The 20,365-nt window shown below is 48.3% G+C and overlaps 1 protein-coding gene across 1 annotated transcript; it reads right to left on the bottom strand.

Annotated features, from left to right (window-relative positions):
- Nucleotides 1–1,395: 1,395 nt before the first annotated feature.
- Nucleotides 1,396–3,525, bottom strand: LOC136473196 (transcription factor HEC1-like). The gene has a single exon (XM_066470878.1). It carries the CDS (start codon nucleotides 3,368–3,370, stop codon nucleotides 2,603–2,605), a length of 768 nt encoding a protein of 255 aa, XP_066326975.1. The 5' UTR covers nucleotides 3,371–3,525; the 3' UTR covers nucleotides 1,396–2,602.
- Nucleotides 3,526–20,365: the final 16,840 nt, after the last annotated feature.

Here is a 20,365-nt window from a genome sequence, read left to right as displayed (position 1 = left end):
TTATGTGGCGAGGCTGGCATTTTTTTTTTGGAGGGGGAGGGGGGGGGGGGGGGGGGGAGGGGGGCGACATACATGAGTCAACTACTCAAAGGACTTTGATCAACAAGGATACCAAGATGTTTGCCTCTCGCCTGGAATTCAAGGTGGTTTTTTCTCACTTACTATTGCAAAAACATTTAAATATATATATATTTTCCAACTGTCTTTCCATAGGTGGCTCAATTTGCCAAACTCCTTGTGCAGTTGCAGTGGTTTTGGATTGTACATGAAGAAGAAAGAACAGAGAGGATGAGGAGGAGAGTTTGGGTCTTTGAGTGCCCCTTGCTATACAGAGCGTGGGTTGATTTTATAATTAACGGATGGCTTTTCTTCAAAATATGTGATGCCACGCATCCGTGGGCGGTGAAGCCACGGATGTGTCGAGTTCTCTAGTGTGAGGATGAGCTAGCAGTTTTAATAAACCCAATGCGTAAACGTGTTTTTATAGGCGGTTCTTTATGTAAAAGGAAACAAAGCGGTTCATGTAAGGAACACGTGGAAATGTTTTAAACAAACAACCGGTTCCATATGTAAGCTGCACAAAATCGTTCCATATTCTCTGATTTTTTTAAGTTTCTTTACTAAAAATAGAATGTATACTATTTGTGGCATCTTACACTTATATATGCTTCGATGAAGTTATTTGAATTAATGGTATAGATTCCAATGGCAAGTGGTCCATTGCTTAGTTTTTTTTTTTTTTTTGAGAGAGACATTGCTTAGTTTCTTTTGGTCATCATGTTGGTTGGTAAAAATGTTGTCGGTCATATTCTTGAATATTTTGTAAACTAATAAAGGTTTTTGTTCTCTAAAAACGGTTAGGAGGTCCGAATATGCATTCTAAGATTTCATGAATCTACATGCAGGGGTGGAGACAAGACCGATGCTGTCCGCGCACGCGCGCGCAGGGGGGGGGGGGGTTGAGCACTGGTGCAGACAACTATTTTCTCTTCTAGGGCTAATTTGGAAGAAGGGGAGGCACACCCAGGAATGGAAACCCTCCATGAAGAATTAAATGGGTTATATTTAAATAATATCTCCATGGATTTCCTAGCCTGGAAAAAGTCAGGGATCCCAAGGGAATTTGAGTTTCCAAAGTAAGCCCTAGTGTGCACTGCTCTAGTTGCTCGGCACTAGTGCATTTTATACATAGAACTAAGCCATGCTATTCATGTATCCTTGAATAAATTAATTTTTAGAGTTGTCTTAAATCAAGCTTTTTTAGTTTGATGGAGTTTATAGAAAAACACACACCAAATTAGTATCATTAGATACACCATAAAATATATTTTTATAATATACTCATATTGTATCAATTCGATCAAACATAAAAAAAGTTTTACTTAAGACGACAGCTATATGAATTAATTTATTCAGTGATATTGACAGTGTAGTTAGCACCCTCCTTGTTTGTACTATGCATGGCTCTGCCCTTTTCTACGTGATGCGTGGTGATACGTTTTACTTCAACCGCAAAAACTTGACTTCATGAGCTTCAGATCCGAAATGTGAATCCAAGTCCAAGCGACACACACCTGTTGTGTATGACCCTACCAGTACCAGGTACTCTCGTGTGGGACGGGACGGAACGGATAGGGTACGGGCAGCCAGTCAGTCAGACACCAACAACTGCCGAGGCATTAACATCAGCCTGACACCGGCACATGGCAATGGCCGGCGCCAGAAACGGTCGCGCACCGGAATTGGCTCGCCGTCGGAAAGCGAGGCCCAGTTCGCCCCACTTCGGGGCGGCGGGCGCTCGTCGTCGTCCCCACGGCCGGCCAGCTCGCCCGGGCGCGGCTGTGCGCGCACAGCGCCGGGTCCTGTGCGCCAGCGTACGAGATGACGAGGAAAGGGCAAGGCGGGGGCGCGGCCGCGCGCGCCGAGGCGCCGCCAGGTTTCTCGTTTCGTGCGTGCGAATCATGCAGCGCCAATAGTCTTCTGCTCCTTGCCAAGCAAACACACCCTGTGCGCGGAAAGTTGGATAGCTCGTGTCCTCGATCTCGATCTCTCTTCTTCCCCGTCCAGCTGACCAGTGACCTTGTTTCACTTTCACTTTCCTCCTTTAACAGCTGCATGTTAAAACTTGGCAGAGAGCATTCATATTATACAGTAAATATTCGACGACGAAGAAACGGGCGAGAGCTAGGTTAATGATGGACGAAGGGAAAAATTCTGGCAACAAATAAATAAATGGAAACACGTTCATAACATGATATGCGTGCAATGACTTCTCAAAAAAAAAATGCGTGCAATGTACAAGCTACATGTGTGCAAGCATACAACGGCAGTAAAACACCATTTCTAGGTACTACTAGTAGTAAAAAAATGGAAGGCGTCTAGCCAAGTGCATCTTAATTTACACATATGGTCGTGCAAGTAGCAGTGTTGCCGACGCGCGCGCGTTATGTCGTAGTACGTACGTACGTGCAGTTGCAGAGCTCCAGGTCCAACGGCGGCGATTAATGATCACAACATGGCCATGCATGCCGGACGACCGTCATCAGCTAGAGGGTGCATGGTGCAGTGGCAGCGAGAGAGGGCGATCGATCGATCGATCGATCTACCACTGGCCGCCGTTCATGAGGCCGGAGTAGGGCGCAGCACCGCTGCCACCGTTGTCCGCCGCAGGGCGGCGGCCGCTGGCCACGGCGGCGCGCTCGAGGGATTGCACCTGCGTCTTGAGGAACTTGACGTAGTGGATGGCCTCGTCCAGCATGGACGCGGTGTCCATCTTGGTGCCGCCCGGGACGAGACGCTGCAGGATGCGGATGCGCTCGCTGATGCGCTCCCGCCGCATCCGCGCCGCCACGCTCTGCGGGTCGGTGGAGATGCGCACGTTGCGCCGCTTCGGGGGGCGAACCATCTCCGGGTCGATGTTCACGGGCTGCAGCGCCGCCACGCGGAAGATCATCTCCCGCATCGCCGACGACCCGACGGCGGTGGCGGTGCTGCCGCTCTCCCTGCTGTTGCAGTTGCCGTTGCCCCCGCCGCCGGCATGGTGGTCCTGCGCATGCGTCGTCACGTACTCCGACGACCGGGCGCTGCCGCTGCACGACGACGCAGCTGTGACGACCTGGGAGTACTGGTGGTCGTTGTAGACGCCGCCACGGCCGTTTGCACCCGCAGATGACATGTGATGAGGCACCGAAGAGAAATGGTGGTGAGTAGCTGCTTGCTGCATGCCCGGCGACGGGGGAGTCGAAGGCACCATCGTCATGGCGCCGCCGTGGTCGGGGAGAGGGAACCCTGTGAGCTGCTCCAGCTGGAGCATTGCGTTCATCAGCTCCAGCTGCGCCTCCGGGTGGGAATTCAGCATGTCGAAGTCCATTCGATCAGGGCCTTGATCGGAGCTCTACCGGATGACAAGCTTGTTCTTTACGAATGTGTAGGGGTCGGTCAGTCAAGAGGAACTGGAGAAAGAGGGTGCAGAGCTAGCAGCTAGCAAGCCTGTTGTCCTCTCTGGACTCTGGTGGTTTATGTAAGATTGTGCGGTTACCATGTTGGTAAAGGTGAGGTGCTATTTATAAGGGATTGCAGGTAGCCAAGGACTAAGGTGGCCTCCACTCTGGATTTGACGGGCCACAGTGTTTGTGTTTCCTCTGCATCAGCCTTTTTATTTTCTTTTCCTATTTTATTATTGGGGAGTCTTGTTGCTCTTTTCTCTCTGGCTTCATCACAAATTAAGTAGTAGCATGATGTGTTGAAGATAAACTATCCCTATCTTTTGTTTTCCCGAAAATGATGTATCAAGATAATGTCTCACGCAGAGACGCGGAATCTGCCCTCTGACATCTCAAGACCTTTCAAGAATTTGCCGACTGTCTAGCTAGTGTCTCTAACCCAAATATCTCCATGAAGGGTTCTTTTGTTGGGATATACGATGTGATTGAACCAAACATTTTTGTTTTCTTATTAAGTATATATATATCGTCCTCACTTTCTTGACTTAGCAATCATGTTCTCGACAGAGTTGTATATTTCACTGTATCGTATATCTCTACCGAATACCGATTGCACGTACAAAAGCGTCCATATCCACTGCTCTCTCAAGCCAAAAATGATTAAAGCAATGTTTGTTGTGCGCTGTAAACCAAATTACGTTTTTGTAGTGTGCCACAGACAAAATTGACAAGTACAGTTTCTCTGCAGTACTCCTTATCAAAAGACTGACGAACGTCTGATGAGGCACAAGAGATTAATTAACCAGCTGGTACATATTCCATTTCGTACGGTCATTCATCGACCAACAGGTGTCAGGTTCGGATGAACGGATCCTAATACGTCGTCGTTCTAATGCGACCTGCATTATTGGCATTCCCTGCACCTGGACGCAAAAAACTATATCAGAAATTTTAACTCCATCATCAAGAAGCTAGCTAGCTAAGTAGGTCTCATCCCGATCTTTGCACGGTGCCATGCAAATGGTCCGTCGACGCCGCAGGTCGCAAACCTATAGCTGATATGCACGACTGATGCATGATAAAAAAAAAAGGGTGCTAGAATAGGGGTTTTCTAATGTTATATATACATGTCGTGATATCTGTTGCAGTAGCAAAGCTAAAATATATAGGAAGGGGATTTCGAATAAAAAAGCAGGGGAAAATTCAGTTCAATGTACGTACTTGGCGTACACTATGTCAGAAAATGACCAACAGTAACAACGTTGAGCCATATGACCGAATTGACAACCTACAATAGATGCATAAAAAATGTCTATCATGCATATACACAGCCAAAGTACATTGGTCCACCTAACTGATACTCCCTCTAGTTCCATAGTTCCTATATGTATTGTTTTGATTTGAACAAGGTTGAGGAGATTTTTTTAGAACTTTCACTATAGATAATTTTAAAAATTAATATTTCTTTGCAGACACTAAACATGCTTGTATAGGTTAGTCTTAAAAAGTAAACTGTTAAATAAGTGAAATTTTACGGAGCTCGGTAATAATGGAGTCATCCATTTAGTTAGATTTGATGGTTTAAAAACGGGAGGAACCAGATGGAAGGATCTTAAGTTGTGGGTCGGAACAAAAAATATGTGGACTTGAAACTTGGTTTTAGTTAAATTTTGAGGGTATAACAGTATTTTGACCTCAGAAGCGGCTTCTCTTAAGAAAAAAAAAGCTGCTTCTCTGAAACACCGATGAGCTTGTCAAAACAGCTGGGCCGTCGAGAGAAACCGCCGCTGGACACGTCGGGTTGCCGGGTACTCGTTGTCCAGATGAAGTTGCCGATGGGCTGCCAAACGATAGTGCTGGTGCGGCCGTGCTTGATATTCGCCGTGGGTCACGTATGCTCGAGATGGTGGCGTCGTTCTTGCCGTTCATGACGCACACGCGGCCGCCGGAGTTAGACATGGGGCCGTCGTTCATCACCGCGGCTGTGAACATCTTGCCGAACTCAGTTGTTCTGCTGCTTGAAGCCTTCATCACCGGGCTGCCACTGCTTGCTTGCCATGCCTTCTATCAGATGCATTGCCATGCTTGCTGCCGCCTACCGGGCCGCTGTTGCCGCGCGCCCTTTTTTTGCGATCAAGGAGATTCATTCATTAAGGAGGAGCATGAGTACAATCTGAGGACAGCAGGTCCAACACATAAGCCGGAGCATAAGACCACCACCTAGCTCGTGTATCACCTGTGACCCGTTTTGCTAGGACATGTGCTATCTTATTACAATTCCTAGAAACAAAGGAAAACTTAAAATCAAGGAAAAGGAAACTCAGCTCCCGAATCTCCTGGAGGATCGTTACAATGGTCGACCTCTGATTAGTTCCTGCTTGCCAAAGCTGCACCACCTGTTGGCAATCAGTTTCAAGCCAAATCTTTCGAACTCCTGACTGAGCCGCTAGGGCCAGGCCGTCCCGGCAAGTGATAGCTTCCATAGTGAGAGCATCGAAGCAATGATCATACCACTTGGCACTGCCTCTGACAAACACTCCAGCATCATCTCGCAGCACCGCACCCGTAGCCCCTTGCCATGTTTGTTCATAGAAGGCTCCATCCGTGTTACACTTGACCACTCCCACCTTGGTTCAGCTCTCTGTTCTATCGATGGCAACTGAAGATGGATCACCTGACCCAGGTCGTAAGCCAGGTCTGCCGCCCATTGCACAGCCACTCGGATCGGCGGAGACGCCTCCCCATGTCTTCGTCTGTTTTGCTGCATCCAGAGCGCGTACATGCCAATGATAATCGTTGCTTGATCTCGATCCGAGCCAGCTCTTCCTTCTACCAGATCCAGTGCCCAAGTCTCCTCATGTAGGGGCGAGAGCTTGATGCCAGTAACTGCTTTCGTTTGCTCCCAGAACGACTTGGCGATCGAGCACTCCACCAAGACGTGTCTGATAGACTCTTTATCTGCACCACACACTTCGCAGTTCGCAATCAGTTCCACATGCTTGCGGTGTAGTATTTGTCGAGTCCGGAGAAACTCATGGACAACACGCCACCAGAATACCTTGATTTTTGGTGGCACTTTGAGTCTCCAGATTTTTCTCCATACTGTGTTCTCTGAAGTACTTGCCTCAGGCCCCTCATTATCCCTGATGCGAGCCATGTCTAGCAGTCTATAAGCAGACCGGACAGAATAGAAACCATGCCTCTCCGGTTCCCATGCCCACACATCATCATGATGGATTCGCGCCGGTGTTCGTAGGATAGCTGCAGCATCAACCCGGATGAAGGACTGCTTGATAACATCTTCATTCCACTGTCCGTTTTCCGACAACAGTTCAGACACCATTGACACCGATTGCCCCTCCTCTGGTGTGAGTGGTCGGCCCCCAAAATGATCCGGGAGCCAAATGTGTGTCGAGGTTCCATTGCCAATCCTTTTGATGAGTCCTTGTGTCAAGACCTCCCGACCTGCAAGGATGGCTCGCCATGCATGGCTTGCATGCTTTCTCCTAGTGCTTGTCAGAAAATTGCCATCATGATAGTACCGTTCTTTAAGCACTCTAGCACACAAGCTGTCTGGATTAGTCATCAACCTCCATCCCTGTTTCCCTAGCATCGCTAAGTTGAAATTTCTCATGTCTCGAAAACCTATTCCTCCCAGAGCCTTTGGATATGTGAGTTGATCCCAGCTTAGCCAGTGAATGTGCCTGCTGTCCGCAGAGCTTCCCCACCAATAGTTTGCAATGGGAGAACGCATCTTCTTGCACGTTGTTTTTTATAGTAAGAAACAACTCATGGAATAGGTTGGGACTGCCTGGGCAACTGATTTCAGGGGAACTCCCCTCCAAGCACAACTAGCCTCCCTTCCACTCCATGTACCAATCAAATTTCTTATCCTCGTCGGTATAAACTCAAAGACTTCCGAGGAGGAACACCCCACATTCGTGGGCAGACCCAGGTACCTTTCAGCTGGGGCTTCTTGCTCAATGTTCAGTGACTGCCAGACCTCCAACTTCATATCATCCGTGCAGTTTTTACTGAAGAACACCGCTCACTTGTCCCGGTTTACCAATTGACCTGATCCACGGCTATAGATATCAAGTAGCTCCTGCAACCGTGAGGCCCCTCTTTGCGATGCTTCTGAAAAGAATATGCAAGCATCCGCAAAAAGTAAGTGCGAGATCTAGGGGCATGGATACCCACGCGCACATCTCTAGAGAGATACATCGGCCCCATCGATTTCAGTAAGCATGACAAACCTTCAGCACAAAGAAGAAAAGATAGGGGATATAGGATCACCTTGGCGGATCCCCCTACTTGGCCTGAAAGTGTCTGTCAAAACACCATTAACTCGTACTGACAGAGAGACTGAAGTAACACATCTCATGATCAGCGACACAAATGTATCACAAAAGTCCAGTGTCAGCATAATTCTCTTCAAATAATCCCACTCGACACGATCATAAGCTTTGGCCATATCAAGCTTGACCACGCATGCACCCATCTTGCCCTTTTTTCTCTTCAGATAATGAGTGCACTCATAAGCTATTAAGACATTATCCGTTATTAGCCTTCCAGGAACGAAGGCACTCTGCTCTTCAGACACAATCTCATCTAGGAAGCCCCTCAATCTGTTGGGAAGAACTTTGGAACACTACTTATAGATGACATTGCAGAGAGAGATTGGTCTGAAGTTTTTCATAATCTGAGGATTCTTTACTTTCAGAATGAGAACAAGTGTAGTACTATTTACCTCATCTGGCATCTCACCCCCATTCAGAAAATCCAACACTCCTTTGGTGATACTCGGACCTAGCAGCTTCCAGTGGTATTGATAAAAACCGGTTGTGAAGCCGTCAGGACCGGGGGCCTTATTGGCACCCATCATAAACAGCGCCTGCTGGACCTCTTCTGCGGTAAACGGCTTCGACAATTCGTCATTCATTTGTTCCGTGACTTTGGTAAGAACATGGTCTAGGATTGCCTCAGGTTGCAAGACTTCCTGGGCAGTAAAAAGCTCGGCATAAAACTGTCTTGCCACGCCCTCAATATCAGCTTGTTCAGTCACCATTGTTCCATCATCTCGGTATAGAGAATTGATATGATTGCCCTTTGCTCTTTCCCTTGATTTGGCTTGGAAAAATGCAGTGTTACGGTCACCGTCCCTAAGCCAATCAATACGAGATCTCTGCTTCTCCATCACTTCTTCTGTAGATAGCAGTTCCGAAATCTGCTTCATCAGACGCCGTTCCTCGTTAGAAGGCCCAACACCAATAGATTGTCCCCTGATCTGCTCAAGGTCCTTCCGAAGCTGTGCTAGGGTCTAATCTATAGCCATGCAAAAGAAAGATAAGATGCAATCTAAAATAAGTGAAATTTTACACACGGTAGCGACTCCCTCCCGTTCGTGGTTTTGGGTTAGAGATTGTGTACAGGAGAGGAAAAGTACTGAACTGCCCTTAAGCATAATCACTGTTTGCCTAAACGGTCATTTAGCCCGTTTAAACACCGTGTAAACGCTACACGGTGGTGCGCCGTTTCCGTTTAATCACCCGTTTACCCCGTTTAATTGGCCGTTTAGCCCGTTTAATGGGACGTTTTGCCCGAATAATGGCTAAACGGTAGGTGACCGACTATTTACCGTTTAACGTTTAGGAAAACACTGAGCATAATTAATTATTTTTTAATTAATATCCGTGGTAAATAATTTCTAGGGGAGGAACTACCGGTTCCTCCCAAGCTCCGTAACAAAGCCCGTTAAATAATATGTTTGATTGTTTTTATTATAATATGTACAAAAACGAGCAAACCATGATAGGAGACATTATTATTTTTAAAAAAAGATTTAATGTATATTTGAGTGCTTGAATTGTTGTGTGAACCACAAGTGGTAGTGTGGTACCCATGCTCTAATTCAAAAACCTACAAAACATTTTAACGTTTGCTTTCGGTCCCTCCTAATTGGGCTCCAACCCAAACCTCCTCCACCTCTGGCCCAGCTAGCTAGCCCACACACTGCCTCTCTCTCTATCTTTCTCTCTATCTCTTCTCCTCTGACGTGGATTACTTTTTTACATATGTTGTAGTGAGTCTTGAACACCCACTTGTACATACCATTTGCCATGTATAGAAATGGTAAGTCTAGTGTCATGCTTGACCTCGTAACTCTGTGGATTTTGGTGCGATGTGATGCGTGGAGTAGCTACAAAGCTAGAGGTAATATAATGTATTATATCGCATTGTAAAAAAGCCCTAACAAGGCTCACGATTACTAACATCGAAAAGGTGGGAGGGAAAATGAGAGTCGTGAGGACTGGCGACCCTGCAGCGATACGGGGCGGCACACCCTCGTCGCCGGAGGCCAGGGTCCCAGACTCGCCAGTTCGTGAGCGCGGTTCACCATCGTGTCTCCGGAGTCCCATCCTGAATCAGGTCCCTTGCGGCCGCTACTCTGCGGGTGGTGGAAGAGGTGGCGCGCGGAGATGCGACCAGGTGTCAAGCTCGGGCGGCATACCTTTCCCACCGGCGGCGAGGCTGCCTGACTCTCTTGTCAGGGAGCGCGGGAATCCCCCGCGTGTCAAGTGTGTCAAGCGGGGAATCCATCCTGGCCCGGTTGACAGCACCTCAGCTGGAAGGCAGAGACGTGGCGTGCGGAGGAAAGAGCAGGTAGCAGATCCGCATCAATGGTGGTCACGGTTTCGGGCGTTGGCTCCACCCAAACCCAAAACCAGGGATCCATTTGGGGGGGAAGAGATACACGAGTTCTGGGGTTAGCGGTGGTTCATCCCCAATACCAAAACCACAGTTAGGGTTCGTGGGGAGGGAGCCAAGCACCTGGTGTGGATTCGCTGGGATTTGTGGCTTGCCAAAACTTTCAAGCCTGCGGATTGTTTTCCGGTTGGAGACGGTGACAAGTGGGATGAGCCGCCGGCCAAGTTGAGTTTCGCAGAAGACATCTGGGGTAAGGGGAAGAGGCTGAGCTTTGTCAAGATCGTCAAGGGATCCATGGCGGGAAGAGGAAGGGGACGGGGCCTCAGACCCCGTTGTCCTGAGGAGGATTGGGGGGGGCTTGGGATGGTGGAAACTGGAACCAGGTCCCGCAGCAGGCTCCTCCGCCCTTCTATGGTCACCCACCACTGCCGCCCCCCTTCAGCTTCTTCCCAAATCAAGGTCCGATTCATCCTCATCCCCCTCCTCAACAAGGTTTCAATCGTTCTTTTGATGCTACCCGACCTAGAGGAGGCGACAACCTTGGCAGAGGGAGGGGAAGGCCGCAGATTCCGACCAGGCAGAATGGTGGGCAAACTCAGTACCAAGCTAGGAATGTGAGGGAGTAGCAGAGGGATGGAGCTCCTAGGATTGAGGGTAATAGTCAGGCTAAGGGTGTGTTAAAGAACTCAGGAGCTACTCTGAATAGGAATTTGTATGTTGTCAGCTTTAACTGTGGAGAGATAGGGCATCTGAGCTCTAGTTGTAGTCGACCCAAGGTTTGCTTCAACTATCGCCTTACCAATCATGTTGTGGAGCAGTGTCCTGAATGGCTCAAACCACCAATGGCTGCTCAGTATTATGGAAGTGCTTGTGTAGGTCTTGGCTTTTATCATATTGATGTGGGAGCTAGGGACAACAGATTTAGTCACTGGCATGGTATGGATAATTTTGGGGTGCTAAGTATTGTGGAAGGGGAAATGGATGAAGCAGGGCTTTTAGAAAATCTGAGAGAGTTGTTTGACAAGGACTAGAATTGGCAGTTGAAGAAGACTGATGATACCAGCTATATTTTTAGATTTCCTTCTAGTAGGAAGGTTGAGAATCTGGTGATAGGAAAGGCATCTCTCTTTCAGCTGAATAGGCCCAAAGTTGTTGCTTCGCTGAGTGTGTGGAATGGAGATGTGGAACCAGTTGGGAATTTGACTGAAGTATGGGTTCAGATCAAGGGAATTCCTCCCAAGTGGGTTGATTGGAACACGGTGAGAGAAGTTGCTTCAAGTCTTGGTCTGATGATAGAGCTGGACTGGCATGTTGTGTTTGACAGTTTCTTTAGTTTGGTCAGAGTCAAAATCCTTTGTAAGGACCCTACCAGAATTCCTAGAGGAAGACTATGTGTTCAAGGTTGGGGTGTACAAGATCTTGTTCAATCCTGAGGGATATGTCCAAGCTGATACTTCAACTGATGGTGATTTTGGAGATGTTGAGGAACTAGAGGAGGATGACTTGTTGGATGAGGATGAGCCTAAGGACAATCCAAAAGGGAATGATGCTGAACCAAAGAAGGACAAGGACCATGAACCATGGGAGAGGGAGTTACCTGAACAGTCAGATAAACCACATGGAGGTGGTACCTCTTCTGCGGGTGAAATATCATCCAAAAGAGCACTGTTGTTTGAGGATGATAGTGTCACTACTCAGAAGGATGACTTAGCAATTGATTGTGCAAATCTGCTTGAAGTCATGGAATTAGAAGTGGAGGATGGTGAGGATGAAGCTCTAGAAGATGAAAGTTCCTTGATGCTACATGATGATAAGGAGACAATTCAATTACCAGATGAGTGGATATATGATCTGCAAGCAAAGAATACAAGTTTGCTAGATAAAAACATAGATAGCAATGGCTCTATATTGTCACAGTAGGATAAGCAAGACTCCCGGAGTGAAAACTCTCATATGACAGAAAAGTCCAATGATAGTGAGAAAGATTTGGTGTGGACGCAGCCCGGTGATGAAGTGTTGGAAAGAATTCAAGCTGATGATAATAAAGAAAAGACAAAGCTGCTTAACAAGAAACAACAGTGGGGGTCTGTGATTCCTTTAAGGAGGAGTACCAGAAGGGTTGATGATGGCAAGAAGGTCATGGAATGTGCCCAGGAATTTAAGATGAAATGGTATCTAGAAGACAATGCAGGTATATGCAAAAAACCTTCTAAAACCCATCCTGTTTCTAAGAACTTGATAATTTCTGTGGCCAAGGATATTGGCATAGAGGTAGAGGATGGACATCCTATTTATGCTTTCTAAGGATAGTCAGGTTGGTTGTTCTAGTAAGGCAGTTACATCTAGTTTAGTTTCTCAGGATAATAGCAACTACCTGGATGGTAATTTCAACACACCTGAGGAAAGTGATCGGGATGGAAATTCTGGTCCGTCTAAGGATGACCAGGAATTAGGTTGGTCCAAGGTAAGGCCTAGAAAGAAGAACAAGAAAAGATATAAATGATAGGTTTGCTTTGGAATATTAGAGGTCTGGGTAAGCTTGGTAGGGTTCTAGCCCTGGTTAGTAGAATCAAGGATTCTCATGCTGGTTTTGTAGGCATTATGGAGACCAAGAAAAACTCTCTATCAGTAGGTTTTCTAAAAACTTTGTCGAGTAATGTTCCTTTTTCTTGGCATCATTTAGAAGCTAAAGGCTCAGCAGGAGGAATCCTGGTTGGTGCCAATATGGATATTTTTAATGTGGTAGTGGGTGATGTACTAAAATTTTCGGTTAGTGTAATGCTTACTAACAAAGCTAATGGGTTTGTCTGGAAGCTCATTCTGGTTTATGGACCAGCTTATGATGATCTTAAGCAAGAGTTCTTAGAAGAGTTAGAAACTGTGATGGGTGCTTGGAATGGCCCAACTTTGGTTGGGGGTGATTTTAACCTTGTTAGGTTTGCCTCTGATAAAAATAATGGAGTGCATAATCATAGGTGGGCAGATGAGTTTAATAGTTGGGTTAACAGGTGGGCTCTGATTGAGCTGAATCCTAGTAATAAAAAATTTACATGGACTAATAACCAAGAGCACCCTATTTTAGCTAAGATTGACGGGATCTTTGTCTCTGGTTTGTGGGATGCTGCTTTTCCTTTATCCAGTGTCAAAGCCCTAGATAGATTTTCAAGTGATCATAACCCTCTAGTTTTAGATTCTGGGAGGAATACCTGCTTTGGCAAAAAGAGGTTTTGTTTTGAGAAATGGTGGCTGGAAAAAGAGTCCTTTTCTAGGATTGTGGAGAAAGCTTGGGAAACACCTTGCACTCTGACTAATTGTTTGGACAGATGGCAATTTAGAGTAAGGACTTTAAGAAGGATGATTAGGGGGTGGACAGCAAATGAGGTAGCTGTCCAGAATAGAGCCAAAGTGGAGTTGTCTAAGGAGTTCACTAGACTGGAGAGTCTAGCTGAAATCAGGGAGCTGTCTAGTGTTGAGAGGCAGGAGTTAGCTCAAATTGAAGATAAGTTACAACAGATTTGGTTATTAGAAGAGATTAAAGTTAGACAACGTTCTAGGGATAAAAACATTCTCGAGGGTGATAAGAATACGACATATTTTTAGGCGGTGGCTAACCAACAGAGTAGAAAAAAGAAAATAGAGTGCCTTGAAAGTCCTACTGGTCTGGTTTATGACCAGAAAGGGATGATGAGAGTGGCAGTAGATTTTTACAAAAAATTGTTTGCCAAGGACCCAGAGCCTTTCTTTAAGTTGGGACAAAATTTTTGGGAAGAGGAGGATAAGGTCTCTAGGTATGAAAATGAGTTACTCATAGCCCCTTTTTCTGAGTCAAAGATCAAGGATGCCAGTTTTAGCTGTTATCCAGATGGTGCCCCTGGGCCAGATGGCTTATCCTTCCTCTTCTACCAAAAGTTTTGGAATCTCATTAAAAATGATGTGGTGCATCTTTTTAATGATTTTCATAGGGGGGATTTAGACCTTAAGAGACTCAATTTTGCATTGGTTACTCTAATTCCAAAGGTAGGGGAGGCAACTAACATGAAGCAATTCAGACCTATCAGTTTGTTAAATTGCAGCTTCAAGATTTTCTCAAAATTGTTAACTCTTAGGTTGACCTCTGTGGTTCAAAGAATAGTTGCTCCAACTCAATCTGCGTTCATAAAAGGTAGATATATTTTAGAAAGTGTAGTAGTAGCTCATGAGTTGGTTCATAGTGTGCATCAGAGTGGTGAACCTGGGGTTATTATCAAACTAGACTATGAAAAAGCTTATGATAGAGTGTCTTGGAGTTTTCTTTTTGATATGTTAGAAGCCTGTGGTTTTGAACCAGTTTGGATAAACTAGATTAGACACATTGTGGTGGGAGGATCTTTGAGTATTATGGTAAATGGGGAGAAAAGTTCCTATTTTAAGCCTGGCAAGGGCTTAAGACAGGGAGATCCTTTATCCCCTTTTCTTTTCAACTTAGTTGGAGATGGTCTGTCTAGAATGCTGAAAAAAGCTATAGATAGAGGGATTGTGACAGGGCTTCTAGGAGAATTTAGACAAGGGGGTATTATGGCTCTGCAGTACGCAGATGATACCATTTTATTTTCCAAAGCTGAGGCATCGGTGTTGGAAAATCTTAAATGTATTCTTATGTGGTACGAACAAATTTCGGGTATGAGAATCAATTTCCACAAAAGTGAAATGATCCCAATCAACTTAGAGGATGAGGAAGTACACAGATTGGCCCATATTCTCTCCTGCCCTGTTGGCAATTTTCCCTTTAAGTACCTAGGTATTCTACTACATTTTGATGTTCTGACCAGGGATGACATACAGCCTTTAGTGGATAAAATCATGAACAAAATTGCAGGTTGGAGAGGAAGGCTGATGTCACTTGCTGCTAGGGTAGTTTTAATTAAATCATGTCTTTCTAGTATTCCTGATTATCTTCTATCTTTTATCAAATTTCCTAAATGGGCCATTAAAATGTTAAATACCCACATGGATAATTTTCTTTGGGATGATTATGAGGATAAGCATAGATACCACTTGGCAAACTGGGAGTTAGTTTCGATGCATAAGGAATTTGGTGGTCTTGGGGTCCCTAATCTGAGAGATCTAAACTTGTGCCTTTTGGCTTTGTGGCTTAAAAGATATAATTTGGATAGAGATAAACTCTGGAAAGAGTTAATAGATTTCAAGTATGATACTTTGAATCCTCATGTTCTGCTCACTAGAACTTCGAGTGCTTCTAGTTTTTTTAAGGGTTTTATGTGGGCAGCACAGGCTGCTAAGATGGGTTTTCTGTGGAAGGTTGGAAATGGGAGGAAAGTTAGGTTTTGGGAGGACACTTGGCTAGGTTCGTCCAGTTTGGCCATACAGTTTTGGCCTATTTACCGGATCATTAATGAGCATGGTAAGACAGTTGCAGAGTTGTGGAATGGATCATCTTTGAAATGCACCTTTAGGAGAACAGTAAATGATGACCTTTATCAGTTATGGTTAGAAGTAGTTCAATTAGTTTCAACAGTTCATCTTTCGGATGAGGAAGATGAGATGATCTGGAAGTTTACTTCTAAAGGAACTTACTCTTCGCAATCGCTTTACAAAGTCATTAATTTTAGAGGTGTTAAGCAGATGCATGTATCGGCTGTATGGGGGATTAAAGTTTCTCCAAGAGTCCATATGTTTTTATGGCTTTTGATTAATAACAGAACTTTAACTAGGGATAATTTAGCAAAGCGTAGAAAAGTAGAAGATACAACGTGTCTCTTCTGTGCTGAGAATGAAAGCTGCCATCATTTGTTTTTTGATTGTGTTGTTGCTAGGAGGTGTTGGACTGTTGTCTCTAATATATTAGGGGTACAAGTAGATGGTGACTTAGTCAGTTTAGGGCAACTTTGGTTGAGTGACAAAAAGAATAGTGTTATTAACATGATAACCTCTGTTGTTTTGTGGTCGATTTGGAAACTCAGGAATGAGCTTTGTTTTCAAAGGTCCGGATGGAACAGTATGAAGGTGTTGTTCTACAAAATCTTGGGCCTGCCACAGAACTGGACAGTTCTGTGCCCGGTGAACAAGAGGGAGCGGCTGGATGGTTTCCTGGAGAACCTGAAGACAGTGGCAAGGAGGGTAACTTGGCTTCCAGATATTCCCAGAAACGCAATGCAAAGTGCTTCGGAGGCATGACCTCGGCAGCCCAAGATGAAGGTGCCCAGTTGCCTGGAAAGTGCTCAAGGCTGTTGGTATTTTCGAGCTTTACCTGATGAAGGATCTGTAACGTTTCTGGGATGGAATGAACACTACTATAGAAATGAACTTGCGCAGCGTTGCATAATTGACCTCCGTGGCGGGCACTGTTTTTGCCCGCCACGGTAATTCGGTGTCCGGCCGGCCACTGAGACGCCCGCTGCGGTAAATGATTTACTGCAGCGGGCAACCTTATTTGCCCGCTGCGGTAAATCCCTATTTACCGCAGCGGACATCTTAACGCGTCCGCCACGGTAAATCGATTTACTGCAGCGGGCAACCTTATTTGTCCGCTGCGGTAAATCCACATTTACCGCTGCGGACATCTTAACGCGTCCGCCACGGTAAATCGATTTACCGTGGCGGACCTCTTAAGATGTCCGCCACGAAAAATACCCTATTTTCCGCGGCGGACGTCTTAAGACGTCCATCACGGTAAATCGATTTACCGTGGCGGGCGTCCTAAAATGCCCGCCACCTAAAATGTGGACGACGACCGGATTCAGCCCAGATCTGGCGCCCGACGGTTTCCTTAAAAAAAAGGGAAAATGACTTCTCTCCCAGCTCGGCCCCTCTCGCTCCCGTCGCTTTCCCAAGCCGCATCGGCGCCCCTCTTGCTCCCGTCGCTTTCCCTAGCCGCATCGGCGCCCCTCTCGCAAGCAGCGTCCGCGCCCCACCTGCTCAAGCCCGCAGCGTCTGGGGCTGCCTTGCCCGGCCTCCGTGCGAGCCCCGGCTTCCGACCGTGACCTACTGCGCTCCTAGCCCCACCCGGCGTCTGGCTCCGCTCGTCCGCTCGGTGCGCGGCCTTGGCCGCCCTCCCCTGCGCCGTCCGTCCCTACTCCGCGCACGACCTCCCCCGGTGCTCCGTCAGCTCGGCGGTGCCTCGTCCGTGACGCTGCCGTGTGCTCCTCCCTCCCCTCCGGTGCCCCCCAGCACGTGCGCTTGCTGCCTCCTCTTCCCCGAGTGGCTCTTCCCCATGCGCTAGGGTTCCTCCTCCTCCCCCACGGATCCTCCATGAACGACGACGGCGCGGGGCTAGGGTTTCAAATCTAGTGAGTTCATCTCCCTCTCTCCCTCTTCCTCTCCATCTCCCTCACTCCTCCCTCTTCCTCTCTCCAGATCCGGCGACGGCGACCTCTTCCTCCACGGATCCGGCGGCGGCGACCTCCTCCCCCACGGATCTGGCGGCTGCACCCTCCTCCTCCGTGGATCTGGCGGTGGAGCGACCGGATCCGGCGATGGATCTCCACCACGGCCACGACGCTGGGACCTCCACCACGGCGGGCAAGGACGCGTCGACGTGGCGGGATCCGCGAGGAGGCACGGGGATCCGCGAGGAGGCGTCGGCGTGGTCCCCTGCGAGCGACTGGCGAGGTGGTGGCGGCCGTGGGAAGCCCGGATCCGTCGCCGGTGGGCTCGAGAACGGGCTCGCCGGTGGGCTCCTGTTTTTTTTTGTTTTTTTTAAATGATTAACCGCGGCGGGCATCCTAACGTGTCCGCCGTGGTAAAAGTATATTTACCGCGGCGGGCACGTTACACCGCCCGCCGCGGTAAATAGATTAACCGCGGCGGGCAAAGCCGCCCGCCGCGGTTAAGCCACGATTTACCGTGGCCTCTAGGCCGCGGCGGACGGCTTTGCCCGCCGCGGAAAACCGAAAACGTCCGCCTCCAATAAAGTTTGTGTAGTAGTGGAAGGTTTTTTTTATGATGGAGGGGTAGTTTAACTCTGTCAGTTTTTGTTTGATTGGTAGCGTTGGGTTGGTTGGCACCGCCTGACAGGTGGTTTTTGAACGCTCTGTGAACAAAACTATGCTGTAAAAACTGTTTAGTCTTTTGATAATATTTGAAAGGCCGGGGCTTTATGCCCTTGAACTCTAAAAAAAAAGCCCTAACAAGCCAAGCCAGCCGTCACTACGGACGAGAAAGAGCGTCCTAGAGCAGCGAAGCCTGTGGCCCTTGTTGCAGTCTCGGAGAGTCGGAGCTGTCACCAAAGGCCTGAGCATGGTCAACGGCCGCCGAGGGCGCCGGTCCGTTGGTCGGGTGGCGTCCGTCCTGCACGCACGGCCGTAAATGGCCCGGAGCCCACCGCGTGATCCGCGCCGGAGCGCAGGCACGCTCCGTTCGTCTGCCGGTGCCGGCCTCCCCGTCTATCGGCTTATGCATCCATCCATACGTCAATGCATGCATGATCCACCGATCGCGCATTCGCGAGATTGGCACCGGCAGTTTGGCACCAAGCGCGTGTCGAGTTGCTGCGTGGCGATCTCCGATGTGACAGTCCGACTAGAGCTTGGACTACTGAAACCGCTATGCTGCTGCGCAGAATGGATTTTTTTAGCGGCGGTTAAAATTCACCTTTTATAGAGTTTATTAGTGGAACAGTTTTTTATTCATCCATAAACAGTTTATCGGTGAAGTTGAAACTGTTTTGAAAAATGTTTTAGTAAAATAACTGTCGACAGAATATGTTCGGCAGTCCACCGAGTGGTATCCTGCGATGGTAGATTTGTCGGTGGGGGTGCGTGTAATCAGGAACCGAATGATGACACAAGGCGTAGAAACAGCGATTTAGACAGGTTCAGCCCATCTGATCGACGTAATACCCTACGTCCTGTATCTTTGGTGTATTGTATTGAGATGTAGTAGATAGATCTAGATAGATCGTCTATGTATCTTGATCCGCTAGAGGACCCCTGCCTCTCCTTATATAGTCTGGAGGGACAGGGTTACAAGTAAAGTATCATGTTTTGTACTATACAATGTCTTGCGGTGCACGCCGAGCAGCGCCGTGCACGCCTTAATCTTGTGGGCCAGGCTACCTCTGATGGTGCGGCCCATGTCTTGGGGGTCATACCCCCACAGCTAGTCCCTAAGCCTGACAGTAGGTGACGTAGTCACGTGGTGCCAAGGTCAGAAAGTAGAAAACCAGCCGAGCAGGCAGCCAGTCCCTGGGCGTAGCCTCGAGATGAGAACAAGCACATTCACCTCAAGGTGAAGTGTGCCCACTTAGTCCTCGAGCCTGCTAGAAGATGAAGAATGAATCTTATAGCAGGATCAAAGAAAAAGAAGTCTGAAAGCTTGCTGACATCGTCTGATATGCGCGTATCAAGACCCCAGACGTACTGCCCAAGTTCAGCACCCTGATCCAAACAGCATGGAGCAGCTTGATAGCACACCGTCAAGACGTAGCAAGATCCGACCACTAAGGGAACATCGAGGAGCGACGAGTCCCCGACGTCGCTAGCGATGACCGACCACTGAGGAGCGAGGAGTCCACGACGTCGCTGGCGATGACCGAGCACCGATGAGCGAGGAGTCCCTAGCGTCGCTGGCGATGACCGAGCTCCGAGTAGCAAGGAGTCCCCGGCGTCGCTGAAGATGTCCGAGCACCAATGAGCGAGGAGTCCCTAGCGTCACTGGCGATGTCTGAGCACCAAGGAGCGAGGAGTCCCCGGTGTCGCTGGCGATGTCCGAGCACCGAGGAGCGAGGAGTCCCCAGCGTCGCTGGCGATGACCGAGCACCAAGGAGCGAGGAGTCCCCAGCGTCGCTGGCGATGACCGAGCACCGAGGAGTGAGGAGTCCCCGGCGTTGCTGGCGATGACTGAGCACCGAGGAGCGAGGAGTCCCCGGCGTCGTTGGCGATGCGAGGAGTCCCCGGTGTCGCTGGCGATGTCCGAGCACCGAGGAGCGAGGAGTCCCCGGCGTCGCTGGCGATGACCGAGCACCAAGGAGCGAGGAGTCCCCAGCGTCGCTGGCGATGACCGAGCACCGAGGAGTGAGGAGTCCCCGACGTTGCTGGCGATGACTGAGCACCAAGGAGCGAGGAGTCCCCAGCGTCACTGGCGATGACCGAGCACCAAGGAGTGAGGAGTCCCCGGCGTCGCCGGCGATGACCGAGCACCGAGGAGCGAGGAGTCCCCGGCGTCGCTGAAGATGTCCGAGCACCAAGGAGCGAGGAGTCCCCAGCGTCACTAGCGAT

Source organism: Miscanthus floridulus, chromosome 8 (genome assembly GCF_019320115.1).
Source record: "Miscanthus floridulus cultivar M001 chromosome 8, ASM1932011v1, whole genome shotgun sequence".
NCBI classification, from domain to species: Eukaryota; Viridiplantae; Streptophyta; class Magnoliopsida; order Poales; family Poaceae; genus Miscanthus; species Miscanthus floridulus.
This window is presented reverse-complemented; position numbering and strand designations above follow the sequence as displayed.

Bases quoted from the DNA above. Each gene is read 5' to 3' on its own strand.
- LOC136473196 (XM_066470878.1), bottom strand. From the start codon at position 3,370: ATGGACTTCGACATGCTGAATTCCCACCCGGAGGCGCAGCTGGAGCTG.